This window comes from Carettochelys insculpta, chromosome 1 (genome assembly GCF_033958435.1).
Source record: "Carettochelys insculpta isolate YL-2023 chromosome 1, ASM3395843v1, whole genome shotgun sequence".
NCBI lineage: Eukaryota > Metazoa > Chordata > Testudines > Carettochelyidae > Carettochelys > Carettochelys insculpta.
In genome coordinates this window covers 301,502,520-301,521,054 of record NC_134137.1, presented here as the reverse complement: position 1 = coordinate 301,521,054, position 18,535 = coordinate 301,502,520, and the positions used below count along the sequence as shown (strand labels likewise).

The following is an 18,535-nucleotide window of genomic DNA, read 5'->3' as shown; positions in this document are numbered from 1 at the left end:
AGGTCCTTCACCAAAGGCTCTTATGTAAAATGAGTTATCATGGGGTAAGAGGGAAGGTTCTGTCATGGGTTAAAAACTGCCTAAAAGACAGGAAACCAAACGGTAGAAAAAATGGTCAGTTTTCAGAATGGAGAGAAGTAACTGGTGGTGTTCCCTAAGGGTCTGTACTGGGACCAGTCCTAGTCAAGCTATTTATAATTGATCTGGGAAAAAAGGGTAAACAGTGAGGTGGCAAAATTTGCTCATGATACTAAGCTGTTCAAAATAGCTAAGAACAAAGTAGACTGTGAAGAGCTTCAAAAAGATCTCACAGAACTAAGTGACTGGGCAGCAAAATGGCAAATGAAATTTAATGCTAATAAATATAAAGTAATACACAATGGAAAAAATAATCCCAATTATACATGCAGAATGATGGAGACTCATTTATCTATAACTACTCATGAGAGAGAGATCTTGTGGAGTCATTGTGGGTAATTCTCTGAAAACATCTACTCAGTGTGCTGCAGCAGTCAAAAAAGCAAACAAAATGATAGGAATCATTAAAAATGGAATAGAGAATAAAACAAAGTATGTTACTGAATCCATATAAATCCATGATATGCCCACATATTGCATACAGATCTGGTTGCCTTCTCTCAAAAAAGATGTTGGCACTGGAAAAAGGTTCAGAAAAGGGCAACTAAAGTGATTAGGGGTTTGGAATGGGTGACATGAAGAGAGATTACAAAGACTGGGACTTCAATTTAGAAGAAAGGAGACTAAGCTGGGGTATCATAGAGGTCTATAAAATCATGACCAGTTCAGAACAACCTGTAAAGTATGGATTTTTTTTTTTTCACTAAATCAGAGCAGAGCACTTGTGAAGAAGTGTGTTAGCATTTTTCTTCCTAGTTTTCCGTGTTCTTGTCTCCAGGATGAAAGCGTTTGATCAGAACTGAAATTCCCATAAATGTATGAATATTTTTTTTCTGTTTCTGAGAATATCAGTGTGTTACATTTTTCTTTGTTTAGTTGAAAGATTTCTGTATGCTCTTTAATGAATTTGTAGATCTTGGCTATAGCCATTTAGATGTTTTAACTCATTTAATAATTACTTTTCTTTAAAAAAAAAAAAGAAAAAAAGCAAAGGGTGATATATTTATGGAACTGTTATAATAGCCTTACTTATGACACAAATAAAGAAAACAAAGGTAAAGTAAACATTGTTCTTTAATTTACACTAGATTTTCACCTGTATAACTCCACTAATTTCAAAGCAATTATTCCTGAGTTTAAAGAAATGTGAATAAAAAAATCAGAGAGAAAAGGTAGTTGAGGTAGTAACTTTTGTTGCACCAACTTCTGTTGGTGAAAGAGAGAAACTTTGAAGCTTCAAGCAACCTTAGGAAGAACTTATTAAAAAAAAAAGTCGGACAATTTTGTATCCTTCGAAAACTTATTTACTTTTGAATCTATGGTATCTGATTCTCAGGTGTGTCACTGTCTAACATACTGTTTGCTTTTGCCCCTTGGGCTAACGTACATATCCCCCCATGCAGGTCAGTTTCTCCTAGAAGAATCCCGTCTGATAGAAGCAGCTGAAATGGCAAAGAAGGCTGCTGAGCTTGACAATACAGAGTTTGATGTTGTCTTCAACGCAGCCCACATGCTCAGGTTAGTTCTCTACTGTATAATTTGGTTCCCTCTCTTTAGCTCTCTCTTTTCTGCCAACCCCAAACTGTGTAGTGTTTTCTTACAGCAAGATTTTTTTAAAGCAATATCTCTTTTGAAAGCTTTGTTATAACTAATAAGGAAGAACAAACAGTTAAACTTTTGTAGAGACTATATTTAATTTTTCTGTATTATTAATTTATTTTTTTCTGTGTTATTATTGTTGGCCTTATTCACTATCTTGGAAATTTCTGTATTTCACAATCATGTAATCCTTTTTGTATATGAGAATGATATATCTTCTTTTCCTATGGTACCTTCAGTACCATTTCCTTCTAAGTTATTCTTAAGGACGTGGATCACAAAATAGAGAGACCGTAAATAAGAGAATGGAACTGTATTGCTCTGAATGCAATATGAAAGTGTTAGGAATGCAAAAAAATTATATAAATATCATTATGGAGCAGTATGCTGATTATAAGTCTAAATATCGGACTCAAGAGTTATGGAGACTGAGAAATACAGAAGTGATTAATGATGTTACCAGAGCCTCTTGATTCAGAGGCAGTCCTGTATTTAATTTTGTTCTGCTATCTGAAACTTGAGAGCCTTTTCTTCCATTTAAACCAATTCACCTCTACATTCAGCAACTTTGAGCTTCTGCTTAAACACTTGCATTAAGCCCACATTACTATTCCAGTCTCCAGGCTTTATTTCTAGGATAACTGTATAATGATTACGCTTCTTATATACTCAAAAGGAAGAGCAATGACTAAACCCAAATGATTTGGATTAGGCTATATTGTGGTCTAGAAAACATACAGTACATAATGTACAAAAATGAGGAAAGTGATTTTGAGTAAATACATTAAATTAGCATAGATTAGTTATTAGAACAATTAACTTAATGGACTTCTCATGAATTAATCTTTATATTTTTAACATTGCAAATAGAAAAGTGAAAAAGAAAACTGCTTGAAAAGGAAGGCAGAGTAAGTTCTTAGCTGAAAGACCTGTTTTCCAAACTGAACTGAAGGTTCCTGTAGCAGGATTTTTAAATAAGCCCCAATATGCTTTGAAACAATTGTTAAAGATAGACTTAGTTCTTGTACATCAGTAAAGGAAACCAAGACAAATGGTACAATTTGCCTTCCTCAGCAATATGGCACAAGGGTCATATGCTGGTTTAAGCTAGTGTAAATAGTTTATTCCCTATTACTTACTTTAAACCATAAATTGAGGACAACAGTAAGTCAGCCAGATATTATATGTTTATTAGAGGATGGAGTGGGTGAGGTTCTGTGGCCTGCAATGTGCAGGAGGTCAGACTAGCTGATCGCAACGGTCCCTTCTGCTGCTAATGTGTGGGTCTGTGAGTCTGAAACATGCTCAAGGATAAGAGCCAGTAGGTTTAGTGGAGTAATGTTCATACCTCAGTTGTTCAGGAGCCAAATTGCATAAATTAAATTACACAGTCTTTTAATACCATGTGCTTCAAAGAGCTGCAGGAGATTTTAGAGCCACTTATGGCTCCTAAGCCTCAGTCTGAATATGACTGGTATAGAGGCTCAGTTTAGGGCTGCTTCTGAGGAGAATCTGAATGCCAGACAGCGAGTTGTGTTGTGGATGAGAGCAGATGTTTCTATTGCTCCGTTGGTTAATTAACTTAAGCTTTCGGAGTTAAGCACCTTTGGAAAGCCTCGGACCGGGTTGGGAAACATAAGCTCTTGCGGCTGGATCTGGCCTGCGGCTTGCCTGGATCCATCCCTTGAGGCTCGGGCTTCCAGTCACACCAGCATCCTGCCCACTGAGGGGTGGGGCGTGTGGAGCCCTGAGCCTTGTGGGCTGGAGTCAGGAAAGTCAGGGCCAGATCCAGCCCACAGGCTCTGCCTGGTGGGGAGGGAAGATGTGTCTCTACATGCTCCCACTCCCCTCCCCCCAGGCTGGAGAAGTGCTACCTTGGAGGCTTTTCCCCTGCTGCTCTGTTTGGCCACAAATGCCACCCACAGGAGGAGCTGTGAGGGATGCCATTTGTGCCCCTGGGGAGCTCCACAGGTAAGCGCTGCTCCATTGCCCACACCCCGCCTGCACTCCCTCCCACCCAGATGCCCCAGCCTGCTTCTACATCTCGCTCTTGCCCAGACCGCCCAGTCCCTGCCTACTCTTCCATCCCCTCCTGCCCCGCCCACTCCCTACCACCTTCCTGGATGCCCCACCAACACCCCAGCCCGCTCCTGCACTCTGTCTCCCACCCAGACCCCACACCTCAAGCCAACTTTTTGGAAGCCCCCTCCCCACTGAACCCCTCATTTTTGGCTCCACCCTACATCCTAGGGGGGCCCACAAAATGCACTAACCCTGCCCCCGCCCCAGGTTCTGGGGCTGATGTATGAGGGAAACGAGGGAGTGTATTTTCTGTTTTTCAGTCAAGGACCACATCAGTGAGGGCATTGGTTTGTTTTTGGGTTTTTTTGGTTTTGCTTTATTGGATGGCCCCCAGCTGATTGTTCTGTGTGTGTCAGTGGCCCCAACCCTGAAAAGGATCCCCAGCGCTGGGCTAAAAGATAGTTCATTATAATGGAAAGCTGCTTATGTTCTGTATATGTTCACCAGTTTCTCACGGCTTCCTTTTCCTCCCTTATACTTTATGCTTATCACTTTTGTATCTAATATTTTTCTCTAACTTAACACTTTCTCCATTGGAACCTTTGCATTGTTTGACATTGATCCAGAGCCATTTGCTGCTTAGTGGAGTAGGGTTACTGCAATTTCCTACCTCCATGTCTTTTATTATTCTCATGGGAAAACCATTCCAGGGCTTAACATAATGAATTCTAGTTTAGATTTCCAGTGAGAATGTGAATCAGAACTCTACGGTACCTTAGCCGAAGGAACTGTTTATGAATCCTCCATAATAGAACTTGCATTTCCCTCACAAGATTAGTATGGATTGAATACATTTATAAAAGCAATTTTTAATAAGGAACTATAAATTCAAATTGATTTCAACTTGAAAATTAATGGCCCATGTTTCAAGATATATTCATGGAAGGAAAGAGTAATGTAGTTCCAATTGGTTAGAAAGGCATGAATTTCAGTCCATTCCATGTTCGTATGCAAGCAATTCTTTCCCAAGGAAAATGTGCCTTGTTTTCCTCTGCCTCCTGGGCAAGGCACGTTGTTTGTACAGAAATTTGCTGCATTTAGGATTGTTATATTTCCTGACTTTCTGTGAAATGAAAGCTATGTGACTCATTTCATTTAACTTGTCTTTTACTAAGTTGTGAAATTCAGCTTTTTGCTTGGGAGTTTTAAGTGCCACAACATCCCTTTGACTAAAACCCAGCAGGAATGTTTCAGAAGTGTGTTAAATGAATATTTTTAGACACTCACTTCTAACCACTCAACCACTGAGCTGATATATGTGCACAGTAATTTAAAACAGTTGATAGGTATAAACTGGGTTTCCTTTGGCAAACTGCTTGTCAGGAAATGGTTTCAACTTGCTTGAAAAGTATGTGAAACTTCAAAAGGATTTTCCTTCCTCCACTCTACTCCAAAGACCAATAACTGCCTATCAAAATGCACTGAGTGGAATGAATGGCTGGTGGCACATTGTATGGTTAATTTTCAAGACTCCAGTGGAAAGTTAAATTGGGGTTTAACACCAGCTATGTATGATCCCGGTACAATAAACAGTTTTATAAAACTGATAAACCTGCACATCCAAGTGCTCACATGCCTGGTGCTATTTTATCTCGCAAGTGCTATGGAAATCTTGAAAAAAAGATGAAAATCTGAGTTGTGTTATCTTCCCTCTCCTCTCCACACATCTGTCTCTTCCATACTCTAACGTAGCAAGAGAGGATTGTCAAGAATATGAATTTAACAAAAAATGCATCTCTAGCCCCCTAACAAACAAACATGCCAACCACCACCTGTCAAGAGTAAGAAGTCTATGCATAAGACACAAGGGATCCTTTTTTTAGCTAGCTTCTCAATACCTCTAGTACAGGAAACCATACTCCATTTGTCCTTACGTTTGGTTTGTGGATTGTGAACAAGATGTTAATCATGGAAGGTGCAACATATCTGGCATCACTTCAGTTTGTTTGTTTGCACTTACATATATGCCAGCTTCCTTTGGGCAGTGTTCTTGGAAGGGAATCAGCTACCACTTGTCTTATGTTACAACCCAAACCTTGACATGTCATTGAAGGTATCTCTAATTTTACAAATAATCTATGGAGATGTGTATATCTCAGAACTTTGAGAGGTCATCGAGTCCTGCCCTCACAGCAGGATCTATCACCATCCCTGACAGATTTTTTTTAAATCTATTTACCCCAGACCTCCTAAATGGCCCCCTCAGGGATTGAGTTCACCACCCAAGATTTAGCAGCCTAATGTTCAAGCCACTGAGCTATTGAACCCTGTCTTCAGTTGGTGTAACCTGATCAAGGGCCATACACTTGCACCCACTGACGCCCTGTGTCTGGTGCCCTGTATTGCTTTGCAATGAACAATGAAATCTTATTTGAATTAAAAGGTGACTAAAACATTTAAAAGCATTTCATTATAGAGAACTGATATTCTAAGCTATAAACGTAACAATTATATTGGCATTTGGTAATAGGATCTTTTCAAATGGTGGAAGCTGATACCCTCATCATGTTTACCTAAGAAAAATTAATCACAGTTTTATTTTTTCACTTTACCAATAGACAAGCAAGTCTCAATGAAGCAGCAGAGAAGTACTATGAAATGGCAGCAGGACTGAGACCTAATGTAAGTATTTATTGCCTTACTGACCTGCGTTATTCAAAATGATGAACTTACAATTTTGAAATAGACTTTATTCTGTGTAGACACTCAGTTTTGAAGTAGCTGAGGGCAATGTAACCACTTTTTTTAAAATCATACACATTTTTAATACCCAACCCCCTTTTTTAAAAAAATGCCTGTTTCTGCCTTCACTAAACTTATTTTCTTTTAGTGTGTTCCCTTACAAATTGCTCATATAGAATAAGGACTGCATAAAATAAAGTAATAAAACAATTTTTCTTTTTTGTCAATTACCTAACCACTTTGTATGTTTTGTGTGATTGGCTACCCAATTTAGAAACAATATGTGAAATCCTGAAGTCTGTGATAAAACAACTGTTGACATGTGTGCATTTAGGCACTCACCCAAGATATTTAGTAGTTCTTGGTGCTGTACAATAAAGTATTCCTAGAGAGCATATGCCCACACGAAAAAACTTTGCTCTTGTTGAGCATGTATATCAGTAACTTCAGAGTAGAATAGCAAACACGAAACTCCCACAAAAGCAGATTTTTTTAAAGAAAATGCAGTTGACGAAAATTCAGGCTCACAAAAAAAATACATCAAATCAAATCTGAAATTATGAAATGTGTAGTTTAAATACCTTCATATCCTTAGTTTAGTCTATGTAACATTCTCACATTCCATTCTGTTTCTTTAATGCCCCCTTTTTAACATTCCATTTGGGCGACTGAAAAATTTTCTCTGTACTTCTAAGGAGTCCTAATCCTTTCATTGACTCTGGACATTGTTAATATTGAAAAGCAACTCAACTGATACACAGTGGTTACAACACTACAACTATTTTCAGTTTGTCATTTTACTCTCAAAAGGTATGTTGGAAATCTGTAGATATTTCAAAAGGTCTGTCTATTTCTGTACACAAATGAGAGTATCAAAGGTATTCCAATGAACACCAGTTTTATACCAGGGATATGAAGCTTAATCACCAGAATAACCTTAGTTCTCTTTTCAGGTAACTTCTGGTAGCTTATTCTGGAGGTGAGATGGGCTGGGGTGAGAGTGTTGGAACTCAAGTAATTTACTTAGGAAAGAGATAAAAACAGAAAAGTGTGTAATTTTTTCTATTTAATTTGAGTAACCATCCTTATTTTCAGAAGTTTGTTGCTAATTAATCCTGTTTAAAAAAAATCAGGAAAACAGGGTTAAGCAAATAATACTTTGCACATGACCTTAAGGACACCTGCTTTAAACCAAGTGGGTAGATTTAGTATTCATGCATCTCTGCTGAAGAAGCTATTTATCCACAGGGTACAACAGTGAAAACTTTCCAGATATTGCCAGCATTCTTCACCCCAGCTGTGTGGAAAGTCATCTAGGGCAACAGGGGTGTTTCATTCTCTATGGCCTATGGACTTCTTGGCCTCTGTGTTACATCTGACAATTAGTAGAAATTAGTTTGGTGCATTTGTACTGCACAATGCAGAGAGACGCGCATGTCAAGGTAGAAGTCCAGTGTAAAACAAGGACTCTAAAAACCCAGTGGTAGACTGAGAAGGCATGAGAACTCCAGCATCTCACAAACATCAGTGATACAAGATGTTCTTCTAAGCTGTTTATGGACCAAGAAACCATGGAATCAATCACCTGAGATCGAAGGAGAGTGTCCAACTCTTGAAAGACAATGAAGCCATTGCTTCTCACTGGATGGAGAACTGCTCCTCCATCACGGTTCCAGAATCCCTCAGCAACTGCCTGGAAACAGTCTTGCAACACTTCTTACCCTGAGTGAGGTCCAAGCCGCCATCAAGCAATGAAGTGCAACAAGGCAACTGGGTTAAAAGGTATCCCCACCAAAGTCTTCAAAGAAGTCAGGCCAGAGCTCTGCAGACAACTTCACCTCTTGATTCTCAAGATCTAGGCTAGAGAGCAGATGACACAAAATTTCAAAGACACACTGATCATCAGTCTCTTCCAGAAGGGCAACAAGTCAGATTGTGGCAACTATTGTGGCATCTCCCTCTTGGCAACATCAAGAAAAAATCTTAGCTTGAATCCTTGCAAATTGACTATTGCCATTCTCAGAAGAATTTCTCCCAGAATGCCACTATGGCTTCCAACCATTCCAAGGAACAGCGGGCATGATTTTCACCACCCATCAATTGGAAGGAAAATGTGAAGAAAACCTAGCCTTATACATGAGTTTCATCAACCTGTACAATACATTCAGCTCAGTCACTCGTTAGTGTCCTGTGGCCCATCCTCTCAAAGAATGGCTGCCCCAAAAATTCATTAGCATCTTGAGGCTACTTCATGACAACATGATTGCCAAAGTATTGAGCAACACTGGATCCCAAAGCGACCCTTTTGAGGTCAAAATGGGAGTCAAACAAGGCTGCGTCCTTGCCCCATCACTGTTCAGCATCTTCATCGCCATGACCCTTCACCTCATTTATGGCAATGTTCCAGATGGAGTGAAGCTTGTCTGTAGCATGAACCAGAAGCATTTCAATCTCAGACTACTGAAGGCTAAAAGCAAGCCCTTCATGACCTCAATCATGGAGCTGTATTATGTGGATGACAGCATGGTTACTGCTTTCTCCTGCTGCACTTCAGGCCATCTTAAGTGCCCTCAATGAAGCATATGGGACTCTGTCTCACACTGAACATCAAAAAGACAAAGGTGCTCTACCAACCCCATAAATATCACATTTTGTATGGAGGAGCACTCAATTTGAGTTGCTGTGGCTGACTCCTCCTTTCCCAGTGGTAGTCTGCCAGAGGTCTGCATCTCTTCTGACCCTGGCATTGAAATCCCCCAAGAGCATAATTTCTAGTAATCTTTGGGGATGTGTTTCAGGACTGTGCCGAACTGGGTGTAGAACTTCTCCTTCATGTCATCCTTGGTGTCTAAAGTGGGTGCATATGCACTGATGACAGTTGCCTGTTGATTTTAAGTAAGCTTCAAGTGGAGACTCATGAGATGCTCATTGATGCCAACATGGACTTCAGTTAGGATCTTTGTCTTTTAATTTGTAGTGGCAAATCCTGCTCCATTAATTCATGTTTCTTCCTGTGGGGTTCCTTTCCACAAAAAATGCGTACCCTCCAACTTCTGCTCTTAGCTGTCCTTTTTCCGCTCTACATGTTTCTGCCAGGGCAGCTATATTGATATTGAATCATCGCAGGTCACAGGTGATAATTGCCATCCATCTTTTGCGTTGTTCACTGTCTGGGCTGTCCATCAGAGTCTGAATATTCCATGTTCCAATGTTTACTGTTTGATTTCAGCCACAGAGAGGTGATCCTACTGGACACAGTTATCCAGATGGGGCTTGAGTGAACTATGTTTAGGGCACGTTTTTTAGCCCCCTTCCCATGTGGGCTGAGCACAGTGGATCCTAAATACAGCTGCTTAGTCGTGGATACAGCAGCCAGAGCATTCTACCACCTCAGTCCTTGAAATGGAATCACTGATCCACAGATCCAATGTCTACGTACTGCTCCATGACTAAAAGCTTCCAGATTTCATGATCCTGCTCCCATTGCCATTCACCAGTCACCATAGGGCTTAATTTTAGGAGAGTAGTAGGCAGAGGAAGATCCCTGTGCTTGACATCTTTTAACATGTGGGGACTGTTGCACCACAGCCACCACTCGATTCTTGATGGATAGAAGGCTCAGGTCCAAGGGCTATAGGATCCACAACCACTGGGAGTCTCCTGTCCACTGCAGCCTTAATCTGCCTTCACAACCCTTGCTGTCTTCCAGCTGTTCTGCTGTTGAAGACTTTTAGGATTGTTCTTCATCTGGACCCTCCCCTTGACCTTGCTGCCACCAATGACCTTGCTGGAAGTACAAGACTCCCTACGTGATTGCTCTCGTGTTCATTGCAACACACAAGTCCATCACCACAACAAGGTGACAATGCATGGAGCTTTGTGTGGAGGTCTTTTTCTCCATCTAAAACATGTATGATACAGCAATAGTTGTGCGGGACACAGGCGTTGATTCCATGGGTGCACCAGGGAAGGATCATCTAAAAAAATGAATAGTGGGTGCTTAGCACCTGTCAGCCACCTGCCCATCAGACCTTCCCCTACCCTTCTGGTGCCTCCCACCTGCCACTGCTCAGCAGTTTGATTGTAGGCAGGAGGTACTGGAGGGGAGGGAGTGGAGAGAGGATGGGAAGAGGGCAAAACCTCAAGGGAGGGGATGAAATGGGGGCGAGAAGAGGTGGAACAATGTTAAGGAGGAAGACATGGAGTGGGGCAGGGTCTTGTGATGGAGTACCCCCAGTGAAAGCTAGAAGTTGGTGCCTATGTTGTGGAAATGCAGGACAGACCTACAAAGTACATTCCACTTGGCAGATACAACAAGAAGTCCTGTGGCCCCTATAGGCTAAAAGATATATTGGAGCATAAGCTTTCATGGGCAAAGATCCACTTCAACAGATGCAGACATCAGTCCCTAATTCTCACACAGATTAATTTTGTTCATATCACTTTACTTTGATTTCATCTCATTTCTGCTGCCTTAATTTTTATATAAGCTTTCTAGCCCAATTCATATTTTTTAATTATTCACTCTAGACTAGGGAATATCTACACTGCAAATTAAGGTATTATTGTAGCATGGGTAGACATACCTGTACTAGCTTTAATACTGTGAGTGCAAGTAACAATAGTTGTGAAGACATTATGGCATAGATTTAAAAACAGGTGAGCTGTCCCAGCATAAACATGTGAGGGACACTGGCTACAAGAGTTAATTCAGGAAAGTTCTGTTACCTGTATTATACATGAGATTAGACAAGATGATTACAATGGTGTATGCAGTTCAGTCTGAGGGTTAAGCAGAGGATCAAGCTGGTTCTTGTTTTGTGCAAATTGGTTCAGTTATTGACAGCACTGAAAGATAGTCTTATATTGTGTGACTTTCACTCTTTACTCACTTGACAAATACTGTAGTTTTTGTAGACAGAGTATTTCATCCTTATTGGAGCATTTCTTTCTAGCACATCTGGTTTTTTTTTTTGTTTTTTTTGTACATTGCCATGAGGTTAGGGCACAACTGTGAGCAGCAGAGGCTACTGCAATAAAATTATTCATCCTGAGCCACATTGCTCTCTGCTGCTAAACTAATTCATTTTTATTGTAGTGGCTGTAAAAAGGCTCCATACCCACGGTGACAAAAAAAAAGGTGGCAAGAAAACACTCAATCTGAAATAGATAAACTAATGCAGTAATAAGGTTGTTCCTTAAAGATAAGGTTGTTGTACAATGAAATCTTTCAAAAATCCTGGTAAAAAGTCTTCATCACTGAAGAAACTTGTGATTGTGAGATATATCTGCCAAGTCCCACAGGGGTTTGTCCCTGGCTCAGGACTGGTCAGTTTTCATTTACAACTTGTATAATAGAATGGAAAGTATAGCTATAAAATTTGAAATTTGGAGATGTCAGAACTTCAGAGGATAGGAGCAGAACTCAAAAGGACCTTGATAAAATGGAGAATTTATTTTGAATCAAGAAGATAAAATTCGACAGACATGTGCAAAGTATTTCACTTGGGAAGGAAAAATCAAGTGAACATATACAAATTTGAGAATAATGGTCTAGGCAGTAATACTGCTGAACAGGATTGGGGTTGGGGGTTAGAATGGATCACAGAAGGCATATGAGCAACAATGTGATGCAGTTGCAAAAGAGGTTAAAAGTGTTTACGTAAGGCATGGGAGGTAATTTTGGTGCTCTACTAATCACTGATGAGTCTTCAGGTTGACTAATGTGTCCCATTATGGGCACCACATTTTAAGAAAGATTTTAATGAATGGAGGGAATCCAGAGAAGATCAAAAAAATCAATAGAAGTTTAGAAAGCCTCACATACAAGGAGAAGTTAAATATACATGGTTAGTCTAGAGGAAAGAAAATTGGGGATTAACCTTCAAATATATTAAGGCCTGTCACAAAGTATATCGTGATCAACTAGACAGTAGGGTGGGGTCTACACTTACCTGGAATGTCAACAACTGCTACACAATTTTAGGTACTCCAATTGCATACCAAAAATTGATTTAGCAGCCATTGATATTCGTCCCTGTCCTCACTGCAGAATGCTAATGGGAGTGCTCCTCCTGTAGGCATTTCTTAATCCTTGAAGGCGCTCAGGGAGTTCCGGGGTCAACACCCCAGAAGACTGAACCTAAGCATTCAATTTTCCACAGCGATTGTAGACCCAGCCGAAAACTTTCTAATATAAAGATTGATAAAGGTTGTTAAATTTTGGAATAGATTACCAGATGAGATTGTGGAATCCTCACAACAGGAGGTTTTAAGCACAGGTTGGGTAAACATCTATCAGGGAGGTTACAGGCTTCCCATCAACTGTCAAGGGTAGATTATATGACCTCTTTCGGTCCCTTCCAAACCTATACAGTAGGGTCTCAATATTCACTAACATAGGGTTCGCAAATTCAATTATTTGTGAGCGGCCCCAGGTGGCTGCTTCCTCCGGGGGGCATGGACCGCCGGCAGCCACCTCATGGCCAAAGCCCTGGGCAGGAGCACCAACAGCCGCCACTTCACCAGGGCCCCAGGCAGGTAGCACCGGCAGCTGGGGGCTGCCATATTCACAACATTCAACATTCGCAAGGGTTCTCTACATGGAACCCTCATGAATGTTGAGACCTTACTGTATTTAAATATGCTCCTACTACAAGAATTATGATAATGGAGTACAACAGCAGCAGAATATGAAGTGCAACCCTGGATCGGGGGAGAAAAATCTCTATTAGTTTGATCTTAATAATACTCCTGTGTTACAGCATAAAGGTCTGTAAAATGTGGTCATCACTAAAAATTGCAAAGCTGTTTTTATTGTAATTGTATTTTAAAAAGAGGCACTTGTCCTCCAACCTGCTTATGCTCTTTTCTGTCATAAGGCTGACGTGTGGACAGTACATTCTTTCTTCCTTTGTGGTGGGTAAATCCAAATCATAGTAGATACTTCCCAATCCTTGGGTGTCACTGTTATTTCTAAAAATGCTATTCACAATGAGAGTTTTTAGACATTTAGCTATTCTTCCATACTTGATGTAAATGGGAATATTGCTAGTGCTCAGAGATGATTTCTAGTTACCATTGCTTTTTGATGTTGTAAAACCAATAAATTTTAATGGATTATTGAGTACTTTGAAATTGTGCTTCATGCTAATTTTGTTGTGGCAAAATCAGTCATCTGGAAACTTGCTTTAGTCTGATATCCTTTTTTCAGAACATAACATAGTGATTAAACCTGAACTCGTATTTATTTGTTGGGACACAACTGGCATAATAGTGTAGCACTCCTAATTTGTCTAAAGTCTGAACTTTAAGCAAGGGATCCCCCCAAAGCTTCTGCACATCTGGCCATTGCTCTTGCAAGGAAGGGGTCCTTTTGAAGAATGGTCTCTGGAGTATTAAGCGAGCTCACCAGATCTTTGAGCCACTACCTTGAGCTCATTGGTTTAAATACATTCCTCTTGGAGATGCCGTGACCAGTAAGCCACTGCCCTCACAGTCTCTTATTAGTGCTGGTTGCAATCTGCAGTTCTTGACAGCTTTAAACCCCATGTCATCAGCACATTGTCAGATACAGCTGTTTCCACTCTAGCACTTCAAAAGGATTTGATTAAGTATCTTACTGTAACAACATACACAAACACACACACACAGAATGAGAGGGTAAGGCCAACTGCACCTTTAGGCAAAACAAATACAATCTCCACTGGATAGCTTAATCATGATGTAGAAAACTAAGACATTTATTTGCCTGAAGGGTTGATACAAATCTGCTAGTGCAATACAATACATAAACACTTTTAAAATGTGCTGTTCACCATGTTTCTTTCTAAATGCTTGTGATATGGATTTCATGACTAAACACACATTCACAGTTCATTGCAATATCAGAGCCTTAATCATAAAATCAGCCCTTTACTAGGTATGGAATTGTCAAATTGTTGAAAATAGATTGCTTTCTAAATTGGCAATCTCTACAATTAAGCTATCCAGTGAAGACTGTATTATTTTTACAGGAGAAGCATGATTCCTTATGTTCAATATTGTTAATATAATTTTTAATTTATAGTGAAAGCTCCTGGAGGATGGGAGAGATTGTATCTATCTACTATATATTTTAGAATAAGACTGTCTACACACAGTTCCATGTTTCACTTCCTTCTGAATCTTTTGGCAGCCCTTTCAATTAGCCTAGGTAGGAACAAGAAGTGCAGCAAAGGAGAATCTGTGGAAGATGAATGAATCTAAAGCAATTCAATCTGACCACATGTAATTAAGATCATTCAAACGTCATAAATTTGGTGCCAGATTCCAATATGTCAGTTCTGACATAGATGGCAGGAGTGAATTCTACAGCATTCTTTCTACCATCTCCTTTCCCCACCCAAAATCATTACCATGTGGGTTACCATGTGAATGATTTCTTTGGTCTTGTATCCAGTAAACTGGAATGCACACAGATGTATATATCCAGATCTGTCCCCATGATAGCAACTGGATGTCTAGAAAATGCAAAGGTGAGCTGTTCTATGGTGTTGAAATTCCTGCTGCTTGCTTGAGCTTCCAGGATCACATGCACACTATGTTCGCTTGCCTGGTTCCCTGTTACTAATATCGTCTGCCTATGGGACCTCCCCAGACCATCTCCCTTCAGCAGTGAAAGGAGTTGCTGCAGATTCCTTTCATCATCTCCTAGGCAGGCCTGACAATGATGTTTACCCTCCTGTCCCTTGTTTATGGTGGGAGAGCAGAGGAAAATTGCACAGTTTCCAGCCCCTGCTCTTCTTTCAATTCAACCTAACCTTTAACCTAAGTACCAATTCACCTTTAACCTAAGTACTGATCCACTCTCTGGAACCTGCTTAGAGGCGTTTGCCTGGGTTACAGCCTGCTCCCCTTCAGCTGTTCGTCAAGGGTTCATTCCAACTCCTGTTAAACATTTTTAATTGTGTCAGTACCTTTTATACAGTTTCCTGCCAGAAGATCTCAAAGATTGGTGTTTGAACTTGAGGAGACCTTGCACGAGCGAAGATCAGTGCCTCTCTCTCTCTATTCTAAATATCGCCTCTCATAACAATGTCTGCCTGGGGACAAGATACCTCCCAGGAGACAGGTTCTTGGAAAGATTTGTAATTAAAACTGTGTTTTTTACCAGCCATACTGAAGTGGACTATCCAGATGAGTTGTCTAATTTGAAAAGGAAGTTGCTCAGCTGTGGAAAACACTGAATTTCCGTTGGGAAGTATATAAGAATATTTATCCCTTATGGGGCTCTGCATATACTCAGGCCTGCGAGCAGATCTGTAAAAGAAAAGACTCTAAAGCTGAAAACAGTATTCAGCACTATGGGATGCTCAGATACTTTCCCTAATATTTATGTGTTCAAACTTCATGTGTGAGCTGTGGCTGTGGATGTTGTTGAACCACAATATGACTATTCTCAGGTTTAACTTCAGAGAACAGAAATAGACAATGAAGAAAACAGACACAATCTCTTTCTGTTGAGAAAGAAATCTTTCTGCAGATACTCCTGTCTAGTTAACAGCAAAAAGAGTTGAATATTCAAATTCTGAGCCAATTTAAAGAAGTCAATAGAAACGCGTTGTGAGGGTGTTAGGGGCTGGTTAATTTAGTATTTCGTAGTGTAAGAGGCTACAGTGGCAGGATGTCACACTTGAGCAACCTGAATTACTTTGAAACCAAGTTCAAAATATATAAACAAGTATTTTTCATGTTGACACTTTAAATTACACATACTCAGTTAACAATTTCACACCCAATTCTTCATTTCTACAAGCATCACTTTGTTGGGTTTGTTGGAATGTTGAAAAAGAATTGTGCCCTTTAATTACTGGTACTTTCTTTAAAAGTAAGGCTATATAGGACTGTGAAAGTTATTTTTGAAACAAAAATTTGTTTATCCAGAGATACTCTGCAGAACATACAGGGAGGGACTTGTTTTCCTGAGATTTGTTATGTTGATATGACATATTGATGGGGAGTGCTTTCCTTTTCGTTGTTCATCTGTGGAAGTTCTTGACCTTTTACTCTATATATTAAATATAATCTCTGTAGGTTGTGAGGGAATTTAATGATGGAAACAAGCAATTATAAAATAATTAGACTGTTCAATTTGATATTAGTAAACCTTTGCTCATTATGAAATCATCCACCAATATACATCAAGAATATTAAGAATAATAATTTAATATTTGGAATTAGAAGAAGAATCTTTGTGATCACGGATTTACTGTAGAATATTTTTACAGCTTGTACATAAGTCATAGCAATAATGTAATACATATAATGAAAGTCTTTGGGCAGTCCTGTTATCCGTAAGTGGTATAGTAGAGTAGATTCCCTGACAATGTCAGAAAATAAATGTTTTTCTGTCCAAAAAAAAAAAAACAAAACCAACCTTATAAACCAAAACAAATTTCTTCTGTATCAATACAGTTTGGAGTACAGAGCTGCCAACATTTCTTGTTATAGAAAGCTGGGCTGACCACACCTTGTGAATGTAGCCCTCAGTGTCAATCAAAAATAAACTACCATGAAATATAAAATTCACAGCAGTAGATTAGCATTTCAGAAATTAAGCCATCTGTTGGAACTCAATTAAAAACTCCATCAAGGTTTTCTCCTAATAGAGTATTCCAGTGCTGATTCTGGAAATAGTGTGATGAATTTATTAACCAATTAGAGTTGATAAGGATGTAGATTTTAATGCTCATTAAATAAACCTAGCAACTCTAGATACCCAGCAGGGTATTTTGCAATAAATAACTTCCTAATTTTCTGCCTAGCCTACAATACTAATGTATTTTCACTCTAGGTATAATTTCTAGAGTCAGATTGCTGTATCTGCTTGGATATTTCCTCGCTGAGCTCTGTATCTTTATTGCCATAGTGCTAAGGGTTTGATGGAGATTGTTCAGAGCAATAAAGGTCTCCTACTGTGAGCATCTGTGCCACTAATAACATTGGTCTGTCAACTATCATGTACTATATCTGTCCAATATTTTTGACTTTGTGCTTTTGATAGAGCTGTGTCTTTTTGAACATCTAGGTGACAGTGTTTAGGGAAAAAAAACCCAACTCTTAAGTGTTGTCTGCTGAGATCTGTGTGTGGAGGGGCTCGCTGCATAGATTAGGATCCACACTGGAGAAGGGATTAGAGCTAGACATATGAGCCAGGACACACATTATCCCATGGAACTTGTTAAAAGGTCCTGTGTTCCCAGGCTATATAACTTATTTTGAGGGGATGCTGCAGACAGGTGTAGTACATCTTCTGGTGAAGTGATGTGAAATGGGGGAAACTGTCATTTCCCTATTAGAAAGTCCCCTTCTATTGGACAAACAGAACCACAAAAGTTGGAACACATGATGCTATTTGCAACAGTTAGTCATCTCTCATAAACTACAAAGCATACATTTAAATGCTATTTTTGTAACATATTCTCAAGAGTAAACAGTTATAATTACTAAGATGAGACAGTTCTAATTCTTAGGTATTCCAGTATATACTTGTCCTCTGCTCTGAAGCGGTAAGTAACTATTTAACGTGACTTACTGGGTGGTAGTGATGCCTTTGCTGTAGTAGTCCTTACACTAATTTAAAGCTATCTCAATATTCAAAAATCCCTTTAGATAAAACAAAACAAAAAATTCCCCCCATCCCCTACCAGTCAAAATCTGGAGTTCACATACAGGTATATTGAGTGCATCTTAGACATTTCATCTGAATTATTGTATAAGGGGGAGATAGGGGTTACAGGAGCAGAAGCTGGACTCTTCTCCACATCTGTGTACTGTAACTTCATATATATTATACCCATATATCTATTTAAATCCTTCTGCTGAGGTTACTGAAAGGTCAGTAGCAATTTGTCCTTTAGTACTGTTTAGGAATCTTGCTTTTGGCAAGTGTATTTTCAGTGGGTCACAGATTTGGCCCTGTACTTTGTGTACAGATGAAAAATGTAGTCTCAGCAAAAGTTTTCTTTTTGGGAATAAATATGGCCTCCAAGGA

The 18,535-nt window shown here is 39.6% G+C and overlaps 1 protein-coding gene across 2 annotated transcripts in view; it reads left to right on the top strand.

Moving 5' to 3' along the window:
- Window positions 1–18,535, top strand: part of TMTC2 (transmembrane O-mannosyltransferase targeting cadherins 2) — a 383,570-nt gene that overhangs the window by 342,610 nt on the left and 22,425 nt on the right. For both annotated transcript variants that reach the window (XM_075012210.1, XM_075012200.1), the window contains 2 exons: window positions 1,542–1,656; window positions 6,378–6,441. In XM_075012210.1, coding sequence (XP_074868311.1) covers window positions 1,542–1,656; window positions 6,378–6,441 — 179 coding nt within the window. The remainder of the gene's footprint in view (window positions 1–1,541; window positions 1,657–6,377; window positions 6,442–18,535) is intronic.